General features: G+C 49.5%; 7 protein-coding genes across 7 annotated transcripts; 4 read left to right on the top strand and 3 right to left on the bottom strand.

Annotated features, from left to right (window-relative positions):
• Positions 1-1,452: 1,452 nt before the first annotated feature.
• N7489_010569 (uncharacterized protein) lies at positions 1,453-2,917 on the top strand (the record flags this gene model as incomplete). Its single annotated transcript, XM_056716318.1, has 5 exons — positions 1,453-1,614; positions 1,711-1,849; positions 1,898-2,006; positions 2,063-2,516; positions 2,588-2,917. The coding sequence occupies 5 exons, from the start codon at positions 1,453-1,455 to the stop codon at positions 2,915-2,917; spliced, it is 1,194 nt and encodes a 397-aa protein (XP_056563940.1).
• Positions 2,918-3,725: 808 nt separating this feature from the next.
• On the top strand, positions 3,726-5,483 carry N7489_010568 (cytochrome P450; the record flags this gene model as incomplete). The annotated part of the gene is made up of 5 exons (XM_056716317.1): positions 3,726-4,493; positions 4,541-4,837; positions 4,896-5,006; positions 5,089-5,255; positions 5,312-5,483. The coding sequence occupies 5 exons, from the start codon at positions 3,726-3,728 to the stop codon at positions 5,481-5,483; spliced, it is 1,515 nt and encodes a 504-aa protein (XP_056563939.1).
• A 400-nt stretch (positions 5,484-5,883) lies between these two features.
• Positions 5,884-8,810, bottom strand: N7489_010567 (BAR and SH3 domain-containing protein; the record flags this gene model as incomplete). Its single annotated transcript, XM_056716316.1, has 6 exons — positions 5,884-6,300; positions 7,218-7,622; positions 7,664-8,080; positions 8,141-8,257; positions 8,319-8,636; positions 8,697-8,810. 6 exons carry the CDS (start codon positions 8,808-8,810, stop codon positions 5,884-5,886), a joined length of 1,788 nt encoding a protein of 595 aa, XP_056563938.1.
• Positions 8,811-10,234: 1,424 nt separating this feature from the next.
• On the top strand, positions 10,235-11,193 carry N7489_010566 (uncharacterized protein; the record flags this gene model as incomplete). The annotated part of the gene is made up of 2 exons (XM_056716315.1): positions 10,235-10,493; positions 10,544-11,193. 2 exons carry the CDS (start codon positions 10,235-10,237, stop codon positions 11,191-11,193), a joined length of 909 nt encoding a protein of 302 aa, XP_056563937.1.
• Positions 11,194-11,734: 541 nt separating this feature from the next.
• On the top strand, positions 11,735-13,463 carry N7489_010565 (DNA helicase ZGRF1-like domain-containing protein; the record flags this gene model as incomplete). The annotated part of the gene is made up of 2 exons (XM_056716314.1): positions 11,735-13,086; positions 13,139-13,463. The coding sequence occupies 2 exons, from the start codon at positions 11,735-11,737 to the stop codon at positions 13,461-13,463; spliced, it is 1,677 nt and encodes a 558-aa protein (XP_056563936.1).
• A 548-nt stretch (positions 13,464-14,011) lies between these two features.
• Positions 14,012-15,357, bottom strand: N7489_010564 (class I SAM-dependent methyltransferase; the record flags this gene model as incomplete). The annotated part of the gene is made up of 3 exons (XM_056716313.1): positions 14,012-14,718; positions 14,882-14,998; positions 15,273-15,357. 3 exons carry the CDS (start codon positions 15,355-15,357, stop codon positions 14,012-14,014), a joined length of 909 nt encoding a protein of 302 aa, XP_056563935.1.
• An 835-nt stretch (positions 15,358-16,192) lies between these two features.
• N7489_010563 (putative nuclear migration protein (ApsA)) lies at positions 16,193-21,710 on the bottom strand (the record flags this gene model as incomplete). Its single annotated transcript, XM_056716312.1, has 2 exons — positions 16,193-21,163; positions 21,231-21,710. 2 exons carry the CDS (start codon positions 21,708-21,710, stop codon positions 16,193-16,195), a joined length of 5,451 nt encoding a protein of 1,816 aa, XP_056563934.1.
• Positions 21,711-21,713: the final 3 nt, after the last annotated feature.

Raw genomic sequence — 21,713 nt, 5'->3', positions numbered from 1 at the left:
ATCCCCAAAATAGTTAGGGAGAATATAGGTATACTAAGACATATACATAGTGAGATGAATTTTCAATTGCTAAGCTTCGAAGGTTCCTTGAAGGTTCCAAGGTCCACGAGTACCTGGGCACGTACCTACATATGTACCTATGTCTCAAACCATGGAAAGTTAAAGCAAGAGAATGGTTCAACTTCTATATACAACAATGCTTACATGTGGTGTTGTTAAGGTGCTCTGTACACTTCTATTAGCACTCGAAATCCCAGTTCTATCTACGTAGCCGCTATACGATCGTACTACCGAACACTGCTAGGCGGATTTTCATCATCATTCGGGTTCGCCACGATTACTTGACACTTCGATCTCATTGCGCTGCTCCCTAGGCATTGACCTATAAGCAGACTTGGGCTATCCAAGATTTTCTCCCATTGTTTGCCGGCTATTTTCAATCGGCGGTTCCACAACAACCTGTCTTAGTTAGCTAGTTAACTACAAAGATTCACATTGAATGCCTTCTATCTCGGGTGTCGACGTCTTCACAACGGGAACCCTAAAAAACTTGTTGTTCTAGGAGATCAGTTCTCCAGTCACTCCATTCTACGCACATTCAGTTATTATAAGGGAGGCCATGCAATAGCTAATTCTTGCATTTGTACATCTCAATACAGTTAGCGTCAATTTATTTGGTGAGAAACGGGGCTGTTGCTTTCAGAGTCAGAGTGATAGTGATAGTGACTGAATGTATATAACCCGATTCGGAGGCACAAACGCTCATGCTGAACTTGAGTACAGGGTCCATTAGGGTAGTTGCTGCGTTAATCGAATGGATGTTGCACAAAGCTGACCTTTCCCCACTAGTACAGCGTAAGTATGTCATGGTACGTAACTACTGAACTTGGTGATCAATATTAGCAAGTCCCGGCCCATTACAGCCCAACTTCCATTGAGGTTGCTCTTTCTGGGCCGAGTCGAACGTTCCTGAAAGGAAAGACTGCACGTTTCACAAGAACGTTGGGTTTGACGTAACAATAGTTATTAGGTAGGTCCGACCACGCGAACTTATACAGCAAAATTGTTCGTAATGCATGGCTAATGTATGTGGCTTTATAAGGTTGTGGTTAATCTATTGACCTGACCCTTATAGGAAAAGATGGGCGAGGTTTCACAGAATAATATTTTATATCATTAACCTTAAGCAACCTCGTCTTCTAGGAAATATTGTATCACCAACCTTCATGGTCGATTCGTTTGATAAAATGGAGCATTCGAGGCGGATGTGGCGAAGCTAACAACAGGACTGCACTAGAGTCTACCACGGTTTGTTCAACATCACCTAGGGTTAACACTGAGATTATGGTGGTTACATAAGCTTTACTTGAAGTGTTTATATTTATGTGTGGCACATATTTAAAGTGGTGGAGATTCGTGATCTAGCATACAAGCCCCGAAAATTTGGACGCCATGGCAGACGGCTCACCCGCCAAGTTCAAAATAACAGAGCATGTGATTGATGCACAATATATTCGGGAATATCCCACTGCGACAGTTTCTCAAGATGCTGCTTTAAAAGTTGTGGTGAAAAAGTATACTCCTGTGGACAACCCAATTCCTCAGCCAGGCGACGTATCCATCATCGGGGCGCATGGACTCGGGCTTCCAAAGGCAAGTAAACAATCTATTACTTGTATCACGGATTTTATTGGCTAATCATAATTATAGGAACTCTACGAGCCATTATGGGAAGAAATTCTAGTACAAAGTCAACAACAAGGGTTTCGGATTGGATCGATATGGATTGCGGATATAGCGAATCTAGGTGCCAGCGGTGTTGTAAATGAGAGAATTCTTGGTGATGACCGTAAGTGTATGTCGTTCTACATTTGAATCTCACGGTTAATAAGTCCAGCGTCCGTGTTTGACCATCCTCGTGATATTCTACACATGATCAATCTGTTTCGTCACGAGATGTCGAGGCCCATTATCGGAGTAGGGCATAGTATGGGTGCGACGCAGCTGTACGTTACTTGAAGCGAGAGGGCAGAGTAATTAATGCTGACATTTCGCCCACTAGAGCTCTCTTATCGCTGGTGCATCCCCGCCTGTTCACTTCCCTCGTCCTCATCGAACCAGCCATTCTACCAACAAACTTGCCCTTAAAGTTATATGCGTTCCTCACACTTAACAGACAGGACACCTGGCCATCCAAATCCGAAGCCCTCAAATCATCCACCAAATCATACGCACGATGGGATTCTCGTGTCTTGAAGCGATGGAATGAGCATGGATACCGCAATTTACAAACGGTGGTTTCCCCACAAATAGATGGAGAAGCCAAACCCATTGACGGACCCGTCACTTTGACCAGCTCGATCTACCAAGTGGCTATGCTCTGTCTTCGACCAAACTTCATGGGCCACACTACTTCAGCACTAGCAGACTCCACCGAAGCGCCTCCGCACGACCCTCTTATGTACCCCGACATTGTCGACCCTCCCCACCTATCCATGCCCTTTTATCGAAGCGAGGTACGTGTTTTGTTCCTCATGCTAGAGCATATCCGACCATCGGTCTTTTACTTGTTTGGCGGGGGAGCCAGGTAACAACACCAGAGGATCAAGCTCAGATTCTCGAGAGGACAGGTGCAGGAATTGGGGGAAGCGGCGGAGTGAAGCATTCCCAAGTTAAGAAAACAGTTCTGTTAGAATGTGGTCATACGGTTCCGATGGAGGATGTGGCTGGGAGTGCTTCTCTTATTGGGACATGGGTTGGCCAGTCTGTGCAGAGGTGGAAGAAAGACGAACTGCGAGTCCACCAGAAATGGACTAATCATTCAACGAGGGAGGTTCTAACTGCGCCTGCAAAATGGAGGCCCATGCTGGAGGAGGCTCTAAAGTCCGAAGCGCGGAAAGAGAGGTCGAAGATCTAGTGATGTCCATATGCTTGCTTTGATCTTAGTTGCTTCCTATTGTGGATTCGAAGACTCTGTGCGGTACTATTTCTATCTGATCTTATTTTTCGGTAACTACAGGGCTCTCATATACTTGACTCGGTTTTATCAATTTAACTAGCAGATATATAACATGTAACCTACGAAGAAAACTTAACCAACATGAATGAGTACGATATAAAGGCCAGACCATAATATTATATCTACATTCTATACACTTTGCCATCTTCTCAGACATTAATAAAAATAATGTTACGATTGATAGAGACCTTAGGACCCAATTCACTCTGGGCTTAATGCTCGCACTTTGAGCGGAAGATCAACAACACAGGTTGCACGGGGGATTAAATTAGATAGCGTGTCATGACAAGCTACATATGTACAACATCATATCGGAGTTGTTATGCGGTTACACACTACTCATGGCGAGTATGCACCTTTCTGCTTGTGGGCAGGATGAAAAGGTTACACACCATCCATTGCCTCGACACATTACCCCCAGAAAGGTGAGGCACATAGCCGATTGTACTCGACGCACGATATGGCGTTTTGAGAATCCAAAACATCTTGTCAGCGAAGATTGCATCGTCCAATTCGTGGGCAGACACCCATTTGACTATGCTGTGACATATGTGGCATATAAACGTGTTATTTACCATACAGCCCCCCCTCTTGAGGACCAATACTACAGTTGGAATAATATATATTCAGACGCATTCGGCGTCTTCTTTCCTTCTTCCAGTTTCCCAGCTTCGCACCTTAACATCTACAATAATCGACGCGAAAGATGGTGCCTCTCACATTTGGCATATTCGAGTACCTGCTCTTGCTACTAGGCATACTATTTGCGTATAAAGGCACGCAGGTTATTTACCGCCTATACTTCTCTCCACTTGCCAAGTTTCCAGGGCCACGATTGGCAGCAGCAACCAGTCTTTACGAGTTCTATTTCGACGTTATCAGAGACGGCCAGTTCATGTTCGAGCTTAACCGTTTACATGACAAATACGGCGCTATCCTCCGTATCAATCCTCACGAGCTGCATATCAAAGACCCCAGCTATTACGATACCCTCTACGGTGGGCCATTAAATAAAAGAGACAAATTGCCTTCGTTTACTCAATCGGGATTGCCCCTATCAGCCTTTGAGACTGCGCCACATGGTCTTCACCGTGAGCGGAGGAAATTACTGGGCCCTTTCCTCTCAACACAATCGGTTACAAACATCCAGCCTCTCATCCAGGAAAAGGTGGATCTGGTTTGTGGCCACCTGTCCAGAAGGGTTGGCACAGGGGAGTTTCTCGACTTGCACTCTATCTTAGCTTCTTTCGCCGCAGACGTGCTGTCCACGTATGTGCTTGGCCGCGAGAATTGCTATGGATACTTGGACAGAGCAGAGGTAACAGATGAATGGAAGAAGATTGTTAACAGCCTCTTTGAGACACTGCTTCTTATCAGGAGTGTCCCGTCACTATTGAGCCTAGCGCACAATTTTGACAAGACTATCGCCTGGATATTTCCCCCTTTCATTGGATTAATAAACTCCAGACAGTATGTACGTGGTCTTTCTCCTTACACTGCGATATACTGACCATGTGTTAGGAAGTTAGTCAACAAGTGAAGGCTGTATACGACAAACCAAACGGGGACTCGATGATATCGACTATTCTCTCCAACGAGAAAGTACCTAGCACTGAAAAAGAACTCGAGCGCATGACGGATGAACTGAAGTTCCTGATAATTGCCGGGTCGGATGCACCGTCCCAAGTAATGGCGATCACTCTGTTCCATCTTCTCTGGAATCCAGAAACATGCCAAAAACTCAAAGCCGAGTTAGATGAAGCTTTCCCCGTTGTGGCCGATGCGGACTGGACTCAGTTGAAGAATCTCCCTTATCTGGTAAGGCGTATCAGCCCTATCGTGTCCTTGCAGATTGTACTAACAATAGGTGCGCCAGTCTGCTGTGTTGAAAGAGGGTCTACGACTTTCCGCGGTTGTGACAACGAGACTTCCGCGTAGTGCACCAGAGGAAGCTTTACAGTACGGAAAATGGACCATTCCACCTGGGGTATGTCTTCCTAATTTATATTTCCTCTATCCCTCCCACCAATCTTCTTCTTCTGTTAATATTTATTAATACATCGATGTAGACGCCTGTCGGCATGTCCACTCATTCCATTCTACGGAGCCCCGATATCTATACCAACCCGATGAAATTCATGCCAGAACGCTGGATGGGCCCTGCCGAGGAAGTCCGTGTACTGGATAGATACCTCGTTCCGTTTGCGAAAGGAAATTCAAGTTGCATGGGTCAAAGGTAAGCGGTTTCTAGTTTCTTTACCAGTCCCAGGCAATGACACTGATATATATTAGCATGACCTACTCGTGGATGTACGCAATTATAGGCACCTTGATACGCAGGTTCCAATTGGAGCTTCACGAGACTGACGAGAAGAATGTTCGCATTGTTCGAGACTGCTTCAATGGACAGACTGTTCGGGGGCTCAATTTGATCAATGTTAAGGTCGCCAGAGAATTCAACTAGAACGTTCTCAGTCAGGTGGGTCTCCAATCTGTTCGCTTCTTGATTTAGATTCGAATCTGTTTCATGTCTTGATTAGCTTTCAGTCTGTATATCATCTCGGTTCAAATTGGTTGTCACATCTTCTCGACCTAACCCCTACCATTTTACCCCCGGGCACCTAAAATTGCATAATTTCTGTCTTTCCCACAATAAGTTCTCTCCTTTAATTTTATTTACCTGGTTATGCTTATTTTATAGGGGAATGGATGGGATAATTGAACCTGGCACGGGAAAGAATGACATGCATTACTAGATGAGGGAATTGCTTCAATTTATGCTATAGTCGAAAAGGGTCCCAAGTAATATAACAAAACCTAAATCAATAGGACCAAGACCTACCTCGAAGCCTACTACTCCGCATTTAGACCCTAGGCCCAAAAATATAATCCCGATCGACCGAAAGGCGTCCGGCAGCAATCTCCATCTGGTAGTGCTCAGCAAGTCCTGCAACGATAACCATCCAACCTCGCGTAGCAAGGTCCTTGTCACAGTTCATAACCGGGAACGAGATACAAAGTCCCTCCTTGTGGTGCAAGGCATCATAGTTGGTGACTGCGCAGTCACCAGCACGGCAACGGTCAGCCACGAGATCCATCAATTCTTCATCGGAAGAGAGGCGGTCCTCAGCGGAAAGCTTCACAGACACCCACCACAGCTCGGGCATGCTGCTAAGGTTCTCGTAGTGAGGCTGGCCGTCTGAGAGGAAGATGGTACGAGTTCGCTTTAAAGCAACCCGACTTGCTGCATTCATGACTTCGAGGGTTGCGGTAGCTTCGATCTAGATATGTTCAGCTGTTAGGGGGTGTTAGGGGTTCGTTTGCTTTTGATGAACCTTTGGTAAGAAACTGCTTTTCTGTCTGATGGTAGAGGCTATATGAGGGATTCTGAGGTTATTTAAATGCGAAGCAATGGAACAATGGGCAGTTCTATCGAGAGATTGCCTTTGACATAGTTGACAACAAAGCCTTTCACACAACCCAAGGAAGGTCATTATAATGCCCTTTATCGATCCTTTGACTAGTTTCAATGACACCCAATGCCTACATATAGTGTATAATGGACAAAGCCTCGAGGCCTTTTCACTCCTTTCGGTTCGGGATCAGAGAGCCAAAGAACAAAGCCTCCACGGTTGTCGATGAACGCTATACCTTCAAGGAATTTGGCATTGTAAATGAACGTTAGTCTGGTGTTTAGCTCTTGCAATGATATTTCTCTAATGGAGTCAATCAATTCAAACTAAACATAGGTAGCGTCTCGAGAAATGCGAGCTTGATCCTTGCGGTGATATGCTTCTAGTAGGCCTAAACTCCAGATACAACATCGCGGCCCAGCCTTATCTGATTTTGCTCGGGTAGAAGTCTCCAGCATGCAGACATGCGTGAGACACGACAAAATTAGGTATTTTATGCGTAGATGAGAAGGAGTAAGATACGACAATCGAGGTTTTGTGCAAGAAGAATCGTCAATTTGACATCGTGTTCCTCGTTCCTAAGGAAGAAAGAGAGAACAAATCCCAAAGTTGCAGCCATAACGACAAAATAATCAGGGAGACAAAAGAGTTCATTAATCGTGTACTTGGATGCCGGCGTAAGGGTTGATCCATCAAAGAAATCCCGATGCGTCATTTTAATGCATGTTAGATAAGCCGAGGCCTCTCCCGAGGTCCAAAGCTTTCAATACCGCCCATTACTCAACATAGTTGGCAGGGAAAGGCCCCTTCTGCCCTCTCAACTCACCTTCCCACCAATCGTCTGTGCTATTCGTCTTTTGCACGACGCGAATGCGGTCCCCTTCTCGGAAACTCAGGTCACCGTTTCCTTGACCATCAAAATCGTACAGCGCCGTGACAAACACTGGACGGGAAGCTGCCGGCGGTGGTGGTGGGGGCTTTTTCTTCCCTATGGCGGCAGTCAAGGGCGATACCTTGGCTTGGAAAGAGTCTATGTTTGGACCGGCGGGTGATCTCACCACTCCTGATGAAATGGGAGTGGCTTGTGGAGTCGGCATGAATGCCGGACGAGGGGGTCGAAGTAGTCGCCGCCCGTCGAGAGGGGCTGAGATCCTGCGGCGTTTCCAACAGGAATTGCGCTGCTCTTGCGACTAATTGTTGACAGGGGTGGAGATGGAGGGTATTCTGATACGCAGGGTGTCTGGCTCGACGATCCTGGAGTTTGCGATCCCCGGCGGAAAGAACCTGGGAGTGAGACCGACGAGGCAGTGCTGGGAACGCGACTCCCATTTGATGGACGTTTCTTGTTATCTTGGTCGGTGGCGGCTCGACGCATGGCCTTGCCTTGGGTCAGGGAACCGAAGCTTTCTATTTCGGCTTGCACGGGTTTGAAGGCAAACTCCCAGTCTTGGACAACTTGTTCCATGGCTGGTGGCGGGGAGGGAAATCCTTCTTCTTCACAATAAGTATGAAGCACTGTGTAATAGTGCGCAAGCATGCGGTTTTGGATCTCGACCTGTGCTTCGAGAATGTATGGTGTCAGGGAGAATATGAGAGCGACCAATGTTGGGAGTCGCTGTCGTAGATCATGGTCAGCAGCTTGGTAGGCCTGGATGGCGATTAGTTTTCTTGAAATCATATGAGTAACGTTGGGCGTTGGAATTTGTACCTCTTTCGTATTGGCAAGTTCTGCCTCCGCTTTGGCTAGGCTCACATTTTCGCGATCACTGCGCTTTGGCTTTTTCATGAGGCTATCAACACGCCCTTGGGAGATTTCAAAGTCGGTCTAGGAATTGGAATATTAGCGACAACCAATCCACCAAAGACTCTCATTTTTCATTGTGTACCTTCTTGTCATTTCGCTTTTTGATCGTCTTTTTCATCGGCGCAAGTGATTCCTTGGCCCGCGCAGCCGGCTGGGACATGCGAGTATCGACGGCACCGAGTTCCTCCAAGAGATCGGTACGTAGCTCATCGTATTCCTTCCGCAGTCGGTTTGTCCGCGCTAATCTGACGGGGTCTGTATCCACGGCTTTGTGGTTGGAGGGGGTTTCTGAGGAGCCAATGATAGGACCGTAGAGGCCGTCGAACTCCTCGACAAGGCGACTCTGGTAAGTTGCGATAGAGATCCAAGCATCACGCCAGGCTTGGGTGGATTCCACGATCTGATCAAATAACACGTATTAGGAAATGCGACAGGACGCGCGTCATCGGGGTAAGATTACCTTGCCCAAGAGCATATCTGCATCGTCGAAATCTTTTAGAAGCACAGCAATTTGGCTATCATCTGCAGACGACTTCGTCGTCATGCGACCAAAGCGCCTCGACATGTTCTGCATATTGGGCGATGGGGAGCTCTCAGAAGGGAAACACGAAACAGGGAGAGAGGGGTGATAATAGAGGTATCGCACACGGCAGAGTACTTGAAACAAGAACACTTTAATTCAAATATTAATCAATTCCAGATTCAAAATGTGAATTGATTGGGAAGGAGCATTGAGAGAAACCTTCCAAGGTTGGAAGGAAAACGTCCCATCCCCTCATGACACATAACTCGCCCGCGGGCGGCCCCAGTGTTTCAGCCTTTCATGCGGCTCTCGCGTCACGGCCCCTCCATAGGTATTGACGTTTCGGGAAGGAGATATGTCAATCAGCTTTAACCCCTTCTCCACTCTAGATATGTACATCATATTGAACGAACCAGAGGTAATATTAGTAGTCTTATCCCATGCATCAATACGGTATACATGGTGCCCTATAGCAGGGGTATACATATCAAGTGTAGCTTTCATAGAATTGCAATGAAAGAAGAGCTAAAATAGGTAATATGTAAACATTGAAATTGATAATGAAATTCACGGTATCCATGGACCAACGAACTTAACCTGCTCATGTACGAACTCTATTTGACTAGGGACCTCGATCTGAATCCTCGCCGTGCGCTTGCAAAGGTTCTATTACTTGTAGATATTTGTTTTGCGTTTCCCTTCGATCATAACGCTCCAGCCATCCCCAGGTAAAGAATAAGCTTTATACAACATATCATATAATCAAGCACATTTATCATGCTCACGAACAGAAGTAACCCTAGTTGGAACCTTGGAACCCAGCCATTATCCTGTTCCAATTAGGCATAGTAACCTTGGAATGTACCTACCTAGGTAGCAGGTCTAGAAACCTTAAGAAGTCCCTGCCTACATATATCCATAAATACGTAGGTCCCAGACACTCCAGCCACAAACAATAAGCTTTATGGAACGGAACCAGTCCGATCTAGGCTTGATTCATGCTAAAGAACAGCGGGGTAGTGTGATCCTCCATATCCTGTTTAGGCATAGTAGATATACAGGTGCCACTCCTCTAGATACCTTTCCTCTCTTAGTTCTTACCTTGTCTTCTTTTTCCTTTCTTCTCACTCTCACCTCAGTTTCTTTTTCCTTTCTTCTCACTCTCACCTCAGTTTCTCGTCTTTACTTGGTGATTCAGTCTAGTCACCTGTCAGTGTCACTTAAAACTTCTCATCACACCACATTGCTCTTGTAGTTGACTTCACTTCTCCAGTCTTGTGGTCTCAAGTTTCTTTTCCTTTCCATCTACCGTCACCTGAACATTTCATCCGTGATTCCGTCAGTTAAAACTTGTCACCTCTCCTAGTTACTCTTGCAGTGGACTTCACTTTATTACTCCAGCATTGTCGTCTCAAGTTTTGTCTTGCAGGCCACATTTCGTTCTCTGTTAGACTCTACCAAGTTGCTTGATCAAGATGGCGAAGACACAAGACATCAAGTGGTACCGTCGCTGGACCCAGCAAGTCAAAGAAAGATGCAAGCAGTACTCTCGTGGGGAAGCAACGTTCACTGAACTTGAGACAACCATCAGTAAGAATCCTAGCAAAATAAAGACCGTGACTTGTGAGGGCCTTGGGGCCACTGATGTTGAATACGGTTTCGGGCTCCGTAAAGCAGATGGCAGACCAGCGTGGATGTACCCACCTCCATTCATGACTCTCCCGCAAGTGCTCTGTAAGTGGAAATGATCACTTTAACCCTTTATCCAAGTTAATTATCTAAAGTTGACGATCTTGCGATGACTTCTGAGATGGTCAAGCCCCGGGACCAATTCGGTGCGAACGAGGCCCAGGCGAGGACAATAATCACAAAACTGTTAGAGGCCGTGTACAAGGAGCTTCGGCTTAATGGCTTAGCTGGGCCCGATGATATCCGAATGTTGCAAGGGACACCATTCACGTTCTACCCGATAAAGTGGAAGAAAGGTTGGAAACGCTACAAGGTCCGTTGCGTGGGGAGAACAGACTTTTCCTTTTATTTCGGCGACAAAGTGGCCCAGGCTATCAATCTGGTAGTCATCGAGGCAAAGCGCCTTGGGCGTCATGGCACTGGCGAGGGACAGACCCTGGCCTATATGGCCATGGTTTGGGCGGAAAGAAGAAAAAGAAAGCAAAGTGACTGCACTGTCTTTGGATGTCTGGCAGACGGCGAAGAGTACACCTTTTACCACCTTTCGCATGACGGTCTCTGGTCCAAAGAGGTAATTGTGCTTCGCCATTGGACCAGGTACCAGGATGGACTAAACCTTGTTGCGAACTATCTCGCGAGCTTCCTCAGACACGGCCTCGAGACTTCCCCGGTGCATTCCTCAGTGGCGACCATAGCGTCCCGTCGGTCTGACTTATTCGGGCGCCCCATTACTTTCAAGTGCTGACAAGGTCTCTCCTCTTGATACTGTGATGGAAGGTTAATCTCTCACTTCGATCGTCTTTTTCTTTCTTCTTTTCACCGCCTTTCGTTTTCTTCTCTCCTTTTTTCGCCACATTTCGTTTTCGACAGTCTCTTTAACGCCAGTTATATTTTCCACTTTCACGAACACTGTCAGGGGCCAAACCGGGATTCACTTTTTTATCCCGGTTTGAGGCGGTATCTGATAGCAGATAGGAGGAAACATAAATACTTCTATCATCCCCCCCCCTCTAGATTAGCTAGCTACTAAGTTAGTTAGTTAGTTAGGTGTTAACTAACTAATTGAGTTCCAAGGTTATTTCACTAAGTGTGGAGCATTACGTAAGCCTAGTTAGCAGCCCTGGAGCTCCCTGGAGCCGGTACCTATTTGTTGTCTGTCCCGGTTCAAGTCAGAACGGGTAGCCTTATCATTAAGCCGCACAACACGAGAACAACATGACTACATCTACATTTCCCGACTCCATGCGATGCAGCCACGATCAACTTAGGTGTCCCACAATCCTACAATGATGTCCACGCCGTCATCTTCCGCGCGTCTTCCCCCAATCTTCCCGCAGGTCACTGCGTCAGTGGTGAAGTTTCGCTGCCTATACACTCATGACCTACGCCGCAAGTCCAAACGATGGCACGATGGTCATCTACGTTTTCATAAATTCAATAAACGTGTCATGGTCTACGATGACCAAGGGAATTTTATCGGCGACCACCACTGGCGATCTCCCGATGATGTACAAGATGGCGACGAAATGGAGCTGGACAAAGGAGTCCTGATCGAGGTGACCGAGAACATGGGCACGACTGAGACGGACATTACAACCATATACGAAAAGAAGAAATCCAGCCAGGGTTCGCCACAGGCCAGAGACCTGGTGTCCCAAGTCCCCCGCACCTCCACCTCAGTCTCTGCCTCAGCACCTCTTCGTTCCTCCCAGTCATTTCGCTCACTTAACGACTTGCTGGGCATCAAAAGGACTCCAGTTGGCCATTTGATGTCTCCATATGAGCAAAGGAATCCCCCACAGCCAATCTCCAGCCCCCAGGAGCCTGAACGAGCGCCGAAGCGGCAAAGGACGGCCTCGGTGATGAATCACTCGCGTGCCCAGGGTGAGGTCGTTGATTTGACCGATTCAACGGATTCACCTCAGGGACCCTCCATGAGGCAAAGGTCAAATCAAGTCACGAAAGAACCACCCAGAGCCGGGGGTGATTCTGCGGCTGATGTACTCCTACCAAATTGTGAGCAGAGGTCAGCAAGGCCCCTGGCCAATAAATCCAAAGATGGACCGCCGCATATTCAGCCACCAAGACCCTCCGTCCCCTCGACCGATTTTCTTCCCGCTGTAACCTCAAAAACAGAAATACCCAGGCCTCGAGGAAACTTGCGCGTGGAGCAGCCATCAATGAACCGTGAGAACCAGTCAGGAGCTATTTCACGTCCCATCCCACTACAAAAGTCTGATCCTCCGACGGTTTCAAGAAGCTCTTTGCCAATTGCACCCAAGCGGTCCTCTGCTGATGGATCTGCGCCACAGGCGCCAGTGCGTGCAGTCAACAATTATGTAAAACCTATCGAGCCCGCGGACAAGGAAGCTTCAAACAATATTCCACCTCCAGTCAATGTTCCACCTACAGCCAACGCACCGCCTTCAACGAACATACCAACCCCATCGCGTCCATCTTCTGCACTTAACTCTGGTGCACCTACGGCAGTTCTACGCATGGGAACCGCAAAGCCACGCAGAAAGCTAATGTACAGTGCTTTACTGCCCGGTGCTTCACGGACTCCATCGACGGCGGCCTCAGATACACCGCCTGGTAGTGCAACGCGTGGAACCGTCACAAATACCCCGGAGCAACAGTTAGTATGTACGCACCCATTAACCAAGGTCGCGATACTGATTTCTGCACAGGCTGACCGCCGCTCCAGATAATTCCGCAAATGAAGAATTTGTGCCTTCGACCTCAACACAATTTGTCTTCGACGAAATGACAGATGGATCAGGGTTCAAATCGCCCTCCACAATCAAAAGGTTAACTGGGAAAAGATCTCTCGATTCGCCACTGCGTAAATCGATATCGGATCCGACTGCCTTGACGGCTCGCCAGGCCCCGGCAGAAGGGTCACCCGATGCAGCCAACAAGGAAAATGAGCCCAAAGAGCAAGGCCCCTGGACATCCGAGGCATTAGACTTGTTTGATTTCTGGCCTGCTGGACGGCCAAAGTCAAACGAGTGAAATACAATGGTCGGTCTGGGAGCCGTGCATGAGTTTTTAAGGAACAATGAGCAGGGTTTAAACCAACCTGATGACGCAAAGGACAAGCCCCTTTCAAGGCTCTTGTGTCCAGTGATGTCCACTGTCTCGTGAGAAGCAGCCACCAAATCGCCGAAAACCGTTGTCGACCGTGCTGTTCTCGAAGCCAAGGCAGTGAGCAGCTTTCTGCGGTGTGCCTGCGAGAGAAATACTATTTTCCAAGGTGTATGCACTTATGAATGCCCACTTTGCGAGAAAGTACTCCTGCTGTGGAAACCTACGCATTCGTACTACAGCTCCATCCGCCTCTCTCCACCGAAGCCGTCAAACCCCTATCTATGGTGGATTTAACGGGCTTGCTCCATGAAGTTTATGCTGTGTCTGTTTGTCCGAAACCAAACATCAAGACCCAGAATCATCCCTAACGACCTCATTGATGCGAGTGAAACCGTGATAGAAACAGAGGTAACCATTTGACATTGCTACAAAAAACACTTGTACCTAGCTCAGCTCAAAAATGAATCTGAAACCTAAACTCCTTTCTTAACCAAAACCCCAGAAATATAAGGCATAACCGACCACTCGAAATTCCTCTCCAACTCAACCCTCTCCCACCCACCATCCACATCAGCCACAGCCCTCAAAACTGCCTCAGTATCCCTATTCAAGCAACAATCCCCAATAAACCAACTCCACCCAAGAACATGATACAACCCCTGCACAACCCGCCCAACAAGCGACCCCTTAGCCCGCCGCCACGGGTTAACAACATGCTCCGTGACAAGCAACCGCCCACCAGGCCTAAGCATCCCATACAGCTCCCCCACCGTACGCTCCATCTCCGGCACGGAACACAGCACCCGCACGCACAGGATCGTATCGAAGATGCCCGCGCGCGGATCGGTATCGTACGCGTCCACGACGCCCGTGCCTGTGGCCCGCAATGCGGGGACCAGTTCATCGGCTGCTACGCCTGTTGGCACGATGTGGTACTTGGGTGAGATGTTCTCTGCTTGCGCTTTTGCGCGGAGAGATGCGTGTAGCCCTTTGCATGGCTCGGCGCCGTATAGGGCTGTTATTGCTGGTGAGGTGAGTAGTGGCATCTGTGTGCCTGTGCCTGGACCGATGTCGAGGACTATCCCTGAGGCTGTGCGGAGGATTGGGGGGATTAGAGCTGAGGAGCCGACTGGTTCGGGGATTTCTTTGTTGTTTGGGTCGGAGGTCATTTGGCGCGGTGCTGTGGTGGTTTGGTTAGGATATGTGTGTTTATTTGTGTACAGATTGCTTCGTTTATGTTGGTAGGGCGTTCTTTTGCTTTCCCAGTTCTTTGGCTTGTGCTTGCACAGAGCAAGAGTTCCCCTCTGGGTTTGTTGGTGATAGATATGGTGGCTGGGACTCACTGCTGAATTCGATCCAGAATCTTCCGAATGCTTCATCGCGGAGTCTTCGCGTCTGGGTAATTGGGGCAAAGACCTGGCCATTCTTAAAGACTGCTTCGGCGCAGACTCGGACGTAATCTGTAGTATTGGAGTTAGTAATGTTCTAGTCCATGGTCTTGAAAACGAGAAATTGTGCGTGAGGAATGTGCAACGATATATCAGGATACAGATAGTCCCACCAAAAGACAGAAGATGATACGAGAATGGATACAGAATAGGGCAACTACACAAGCATATCGAAAGCACATCCATGGTAGAGCAAAATCAGGCACAGAAAAAGCACATCCACCCGCGTCGAATTACATATATTCAAATCCAAGCCATTCGGTGTTTGTTCGGCGTCTGTACTTACGCGACATGGCCCAAGTCAAGAGATATGCTGGCTCTAACATTCCGAGCATACGCCCAGTGAAAGGTGGGGGGCTTTCGTTCGACATGATGGTTAGAAAATGTTCAAATTCGGGTTTAACAAGCCTCAATGCATACTGGGAGGAGAAAATGCAAGAGGAGGTTTATATAGTGAGGGCATGGATATCTCTCACGTGACACAGACTTTGCGGGGACTTCGGCGTTCGAAATAAGCAAATCACATCTCCAGGGCTGCAGCTGATCTGAAGACCAGTGAAGGACAAGGGGATGATTCTTCGAATGGATGACTATATTGTCTCATCTGGCATTACGAAATCAGAATTAATCAGGCATAATCCAACAAAATTGAACACAGACTAATATCTAGCATCCTGGTCTGGTGCAAATTGCACAAATACTCAAAAGATGGTCACACCGGAACAAATAGTGGAGCCAATCAGTACAAAGACGATGGCATCAAGTGGTAACAGAAATTATCAACATAAAAGGAGAATATAGGAAAAGAGCAGACTCAGATTGGGAGAAACGTTCCAGCAGGACGCAATGATTGAACGAAGGTCAGAGACAGTAGGAGAGTTGAGATCCGTAGAGAGTAAAGAAAGAAAAAGATCGTAGGTGAAGAGAAGGCGTGTGAAGTTGGGGGTGAAACTATCCAGGGAGTTTCGGAGCCCAAGAATCTAGAGTCACCAAATAGTACGTAATTCAGTTGAGTCCCGGTCCTGAGATTGAGGTATTCCAACTCGTATGAAGGGAGGTAAGTTGGAAACGCTATTAAAAGGTTTGCTGGTTGGACAAGAGACAGAAGAAAAGGAGACTCGTCATCATCTTTAGAAGTGACTCGAGTCTGGGTCGAGGACCTGCCCACAAACCCTACGAACAAATGCCCATCTCGTTGGACGATGTTCAGTGACGGTGGGGTGAGTGGATGCGGTTGACCCTCGGACTGTACCGACTGGTGCGAGAAAGTGAGCCAACATCATGTTTTCCGTCGCAACAGGCGCGGACATTTTCGAGCCGGTCTTGTTCCTGAGTTTCGATCACCTGTCTCAGATCATCGGCACTTTCTTGGCCATGCAGACTTTCGTTGTGGACACTAGGAGTCTGACCGTGCCGGCCCTTCAAGCTTGCGATGGATCCCCGAATGGAACTGGAGATGGTGCTGAGTCTTGACGAAGAACGTTGGCGCTCGTCGGGAACTTGCAGAGACGAGTTTGGAACGGGTGAACTGAGCGCCGGTGATGCACGCCCTCCGAGAGTCCCGGAAGATCGCATTGACATCGCCGAGGCCGCTCGCCGTTGTTGCTTGGCTGCTTGACGAGCGGTGCGGCTATTGTAAGATGAGAACGACATCCGTGCTGTCTGGCGAGAACCAGACCGGAAACCAGGGGGATTGAATTCATTGATATCGTCGAGGGTTACGCTGTTATTGTCCTCGCAGTTGTCATTGGTCTCCCTTAAAAGGAGGTAAGACAATGCGTTGAACCATGTCTCGTGCCTCTGGCTCGTCGTAGCCGTAAAGCGAACTCGTCGGCCAGGACTGACAACCTCCAAGCTCCTGCAGTGAAGACCTGGAGGATACGGGTTGTCATCCGCAACCACTCGAACAGCCTCAATAGGCACACTCTTGGTGCGGAGCTCGCTCTTTCCGGCAGTTTGAGGGTCCTGCGTGCTCCAGTACAAAGTACGGGTGTACGGGTGAACCCAGAAGTATCGTCGGTGCCGTGTTGTGGACATATCCGCTGAGCCGGTCTTCCGAGTGTACTTCCAAAGGAATTCACCGATCATGGTTTGAGTGATCGCCTGGATCATACGCGGATCCGTATTGGGTCCATACCCATGGGGCATGGGGCCAGCGTGAGGGGCCATGTTGAAGCGCTCCTCGAGCTCAGACGCAAAAGACGACACCGAGGATCGTCGAGACATCTGGCTTTGGCTTCCTCTCCTCATTCTAGCCTGAGATGAACCGGTTCTTGAAGAGCTAGCCCGCGCAGCATGTTCGCCTGGAGTAAGTGGGCGCTGGGAATTCATGCGATAGGCGGAGGCAGGTGCCAAAGGAGGCCCCATGACAGAGGTAGGAGATGGCGGAGGCATGTCGATCGGCTTCTTCTCGGCTGCCATGATAGCTTCCCGGTGATCGACGGGCAGTGGGGGGTGACTAACACCTGATGTCTGACTGGCGGCACTGTGAGGCCGGCGGTGTGTTGGCGTTGTCGATTTCGCAGACTGAACTTGCGAAAGACGAGGTCGCGTAGGAGCTTTGGGTGTCACGTAAGCTGACGCGGCAGCTGTAGTGACTGCAGCAATCTCCCGTGAGTTGTCTGTTACCTGGCTGTCAGATGATAGCGGGCGTGAGGACACACGATCCATAAGGATTTGATCTATCTGTTTAGAGGATAGGATAGTCTGGGACCCTTGGTCCATGCTCACTGAAATAGATTGCTGTCTACCAGAGCGGGCAAGGGCGTTCCCAGAGATATCGTTCAAGGCCAGTCCGGCACCAGCGGGCCGGTCACTATTGGCAGTGCTAGTGTGGCTACGAGTAGCGCCAGTAGGCTGGTCTTCGCGAACAACGACAGCGGCACCCGCGGGCTTGGGCTCTGTTGACTCAGTCTGAGTGGATAAATCTGCCGCCGCAGGGATAACAACTGGCATAGACTTCACTGGATGAGTTTCCACAGAGCGAACAGAGGAGAATGACAATGCCGGTGTAGGGGCAAGGCGGGGCCTTGGGATAATAGGCTCCGTGTATGCTGGATTGAGGGAAGAGATTGTCAAATTCGGTACCTCACGCTCACGTTCAACGTGCTTGATAACATCCACGTATTGGACGACAGGTGGCACCGGTTCAGGAACGGTTGCTTTGACGGGGCTAGTGGATTTGGCGGCGATCGAAGAGAAGGTCAATTCGGGCACCTCACGCTCACGCTCAACGTGTTTAATCACGTCGACGTACTCGACGATAGGCACTGGTTTGGTGACAGTCGGGTGTGCAGGGGTAGTGGACTGGTTGTTGATGGGAGAGAACGTTAACTCGGGCACCTCACGCTCGCGCTCGACGTGCTTGATAACGTCGACGTATTCGATAACCGGCTCCGCTTTAGCAAGACTTGCATGTACAGGCGCAGTAGATTGAGTAGCGATAGAAGAGAAGCTTGACTCTGGCACTTCACGCTCACGTTCAACGTGCTTGATAACATCCACGTATTGGATGACAGGTGGCTCCGGTTCTGGAACAGTTGCTTTGACCGGCTCGGTGGTTTGAGTAGTGATGGAAGAGAAGGTCAATTCGGGGACCTCGGGTTCGCGTTCAACGTGCTTGATCACATCGACGTACTTGACAATAGGCTCCGGCACAGCAAGAGTTGCCTGGACAGGGACAGTGGAGTGGTTATTGATGGAAGATAATGTCAACTCGGGGATCTCGCGCTCACGCTCGACGTGTTTGATTACGTCGACGTATTTGATGACAGGTTCTGGCTCAGGAACAGTTGCCTGGATTGCCTGGACAGGTACTGTCGACTGAGCGGCGACAGACGAGAAGCTCAACTCCGGCACTTCAGGCTCACGTTCAACGTGCTTGATCACATCGACGTACTTGATGATAGGCTCTGGCACGGCAAGTGTTGCATGGACAGGGGAAGTTGATTGAGTGGTGATGGAGGAGAAGGTCAGCTCGGGCACCTCCGGCTCGCGTTCCACGTATTTGATGACATCGACATGCTTGATGATTGGCTCAGGTACGAGAACCGTTGGTTGAACGGGATTAGTGTTTTGGGATGAAACTGAAGATATCGTCATTTCCGGTACTTCCGGCGGGGGTAGTTGATGCTTCACAGGCGTAGTGGTTCCCGCAGTAATGTACGAGACACTGAGATCGGGTCGCTTAGGTGCAGAGGGCGTGGTCTCTTGAGAGGAAACGTTAGCCATGCCCAGCTCGGGTAGGTCAGGTTCAGCGTGGACATTGCCCTGTTGGTCTTCCACCGAACGCTTTTCCGTTTCCTCGGCGATCTCACGGTCTGCTGTTTGAGTTGCGTGGGGTGCAGCGAGAGCATGCGGCAGGACAGCTCCCGCAGCAAGACCGGCAGCTCCAGCAACAATGCCAGCACCGATAGAATGTGTAGGCTCCCAAGGTTCAGTCATAACACCAGAATCCACCATTGTGGGCGTGGAGGGTACATCCAGCATTGCATCCGAGGGTCTTCGTGAACCCGATGCAGGCTCCATGCGCGGTGTCGAAGCCTGGGAGGTGACTTCATCATCCTCGGTGCTGTCGAGCTCTGCAAGTTCGGCAAAGAGGCTCTGGCCCTCTTGAGCTGCTGGCGCGGGCGCAAAACTGGGTGCTGCGGACTCGCGTGAACTCGAAGGTCGACTGGTGGACGCGAATGTAGCCTCTCCAGATGGACGAATGCGTCTCGACATGCTGCGTTTGGACTTCACACGGGGTCGGGAGATATTCATTTGGCTAGGAGAGCCGAACGCTCTATCGAATTCTTCGTCATCGGAAGATGCGGAAGCAGTGCTGTTATATGAGGCGCGATCGCGAGCTTTGGCCATAACCAGGGAAGAAGGCACACGGCGGACAGGGGTTCTCTGTAGGTTATTTTCCGTCTCGGTAAGATCTGCCGAATCGCTGCTGTCATCCGCCATGCTTTCGACACCAGTCTGGAATGCTTCGCTCTCAGTTGCGGTTGCCCGCTCATTCGCCGTTTCAAATCCATCTTCCGCCTCGGTAGCTGTTTGGTAGACATCGCTAGGTCCATCGGGAGACTCGGAGCGAGGGCGGTCCCTAGAGGATATCGCCTTGGTGTGGGTCTGGGTAGGACTGATTTGGCCGGCATTGTCTTCCCAATCGGTGTCGTGAAGTTCAACAAATGATTTCTCTTTGCGTCCTGCGCCCAGAAGATCCGGGCGGGGTGGCTTTCGAGACGAATCTGTCTTGTTCTTCTGGCGTTTGCTAGTTCCGTTTGGCGCAGTGCTATCGCGACGGCGTTGCTCAACTTCATCCCGAGCATCTTGTAGCATACGCTTGAGCTCAATCTTTTCGGTCTTCTCACGGTGAATTGTGCTCTTAAGGTTCTGGATCATGCGATGAGCATGACCGAGCGAGCTCTTCAAAGTCTCCGATTCAAGATGGCCATGTCGAGGAGTGAACTTGTTGGGGGATGGCGGAGGAGAGCTCTCAGGTGTGATATGCTCCGGCTCGTGGCCCTCGCTGTCATATGGAACATCCCTAGTGCCTTGATTTTCATGCTCCCGGAGCCTCATGGCAACTGCCTTGGCGAGTTCTTGATTTTGAGAGGTCATTTCCATCAGCTTCTTTTGAAGAGCGGCCTTTTCAGCATCGCCAGAAGTCAGATTCCGCCGCAATAGGTGGATTTCCGCGTCATTCGCCTTCTGAGTGAGGCTCTGATCTTCAAGTAACCTGGCATTGGTTTGCCTGAGCTCCTCCAGCTCTCGTTCCATGGCGTTCTTTTCCGAATTTGTCGATGTTATAGTGCTGTTGAGCCGTTGTTCACGTTCCGCGGCCTCCCTCGCAGCTGCCATTAAGTCATGTGCTTGAGTCTCTAGCGCCCAGTTCTCGTCCTTGTATCGTTGCTCACTGTCGTCAAGCGCCCGGATTCTCTGTGCATACCCCTCTGCCTCCAACTCAAGTCGCGATTTTTCCAAGTTAACAAACTTGAGTGTCTCATCCCGTTCTGCGAGAAGAGCTTGCAGTTGCCGGACCTGGGCCAAAAGTGAAGTGGAGATCTCAGTCGCAAATTCGATATCGTGGACACGGTTGGATGGTTGGTTGCGCTGCTTTCGGGATGGAACGCTGACTTTGCTTGGGGAATTTGTAGCTTGACTGGCGAACAAAGCGGGACTTAAGGGTGACTATCAGATCTCGATGTTAGTTCGGCTAGAAATCGGACCAGAGTCAGATGTAAGACCCAGGCAGTACCTTTTGATCGAAAGATGGCGTCCCAAGCTGAGCATCCTCCGGGCCCCCGGCAAGGCGTTTGGGTCCCAGAAACGCCCGTGCGGACTCACGACCGATCTCGTTGTACTCCTTCTCCAAATCCGCAAGTTTGCGTCGCAGTTCCGGGCCCATCTCTCCCTCATTCTGCTCCTGTTCGACCTCCTTCAACTGCTCTGATAGCTGCCGCTGCTGGTCGATAAGGGCCGTTCCCAGCTTCGATGCCTCCTCCAGTCGACGCTCTGTCTCCGCCAAGTGGGCCTCGAGGGCCCGTTTGGCCTGTGCTGGCGAAGACGCATTTAGGCTGTATAGCTGTGTGTCGAAGGAGGAGAATCGATTGGAGTCGCCAGGCACAGCTGGCCTTCCGGAATTCGCAACGAAGGGGTCTTCCATCGATGCAAATGACCCGGTGGCCTCAGCATTGGATGCGGTCATTATTTGGGAATCGTGGGCCTCAAACGGCATCTG

This window comes from Penicillium chrysogenum (assembly GCF_028827035.1).
Source record: "Penicillium chrysogenum strain IBT 35668 chromosome Unknown utg000005l_segment0_segment0, whole genome shotgun sequence".
NCBI lineage: Eukaryota > Fungi > Ascomycota > Eurotiomycetes > Eurotiales > Aspergillaceae > Penicillium > Penicillium chrysogenum.
The sequence above is the reverse complement of the archived record's forward strand: the minus strand, read 5'-3'. Positions and strand labels throughout refer to the sequence as shown.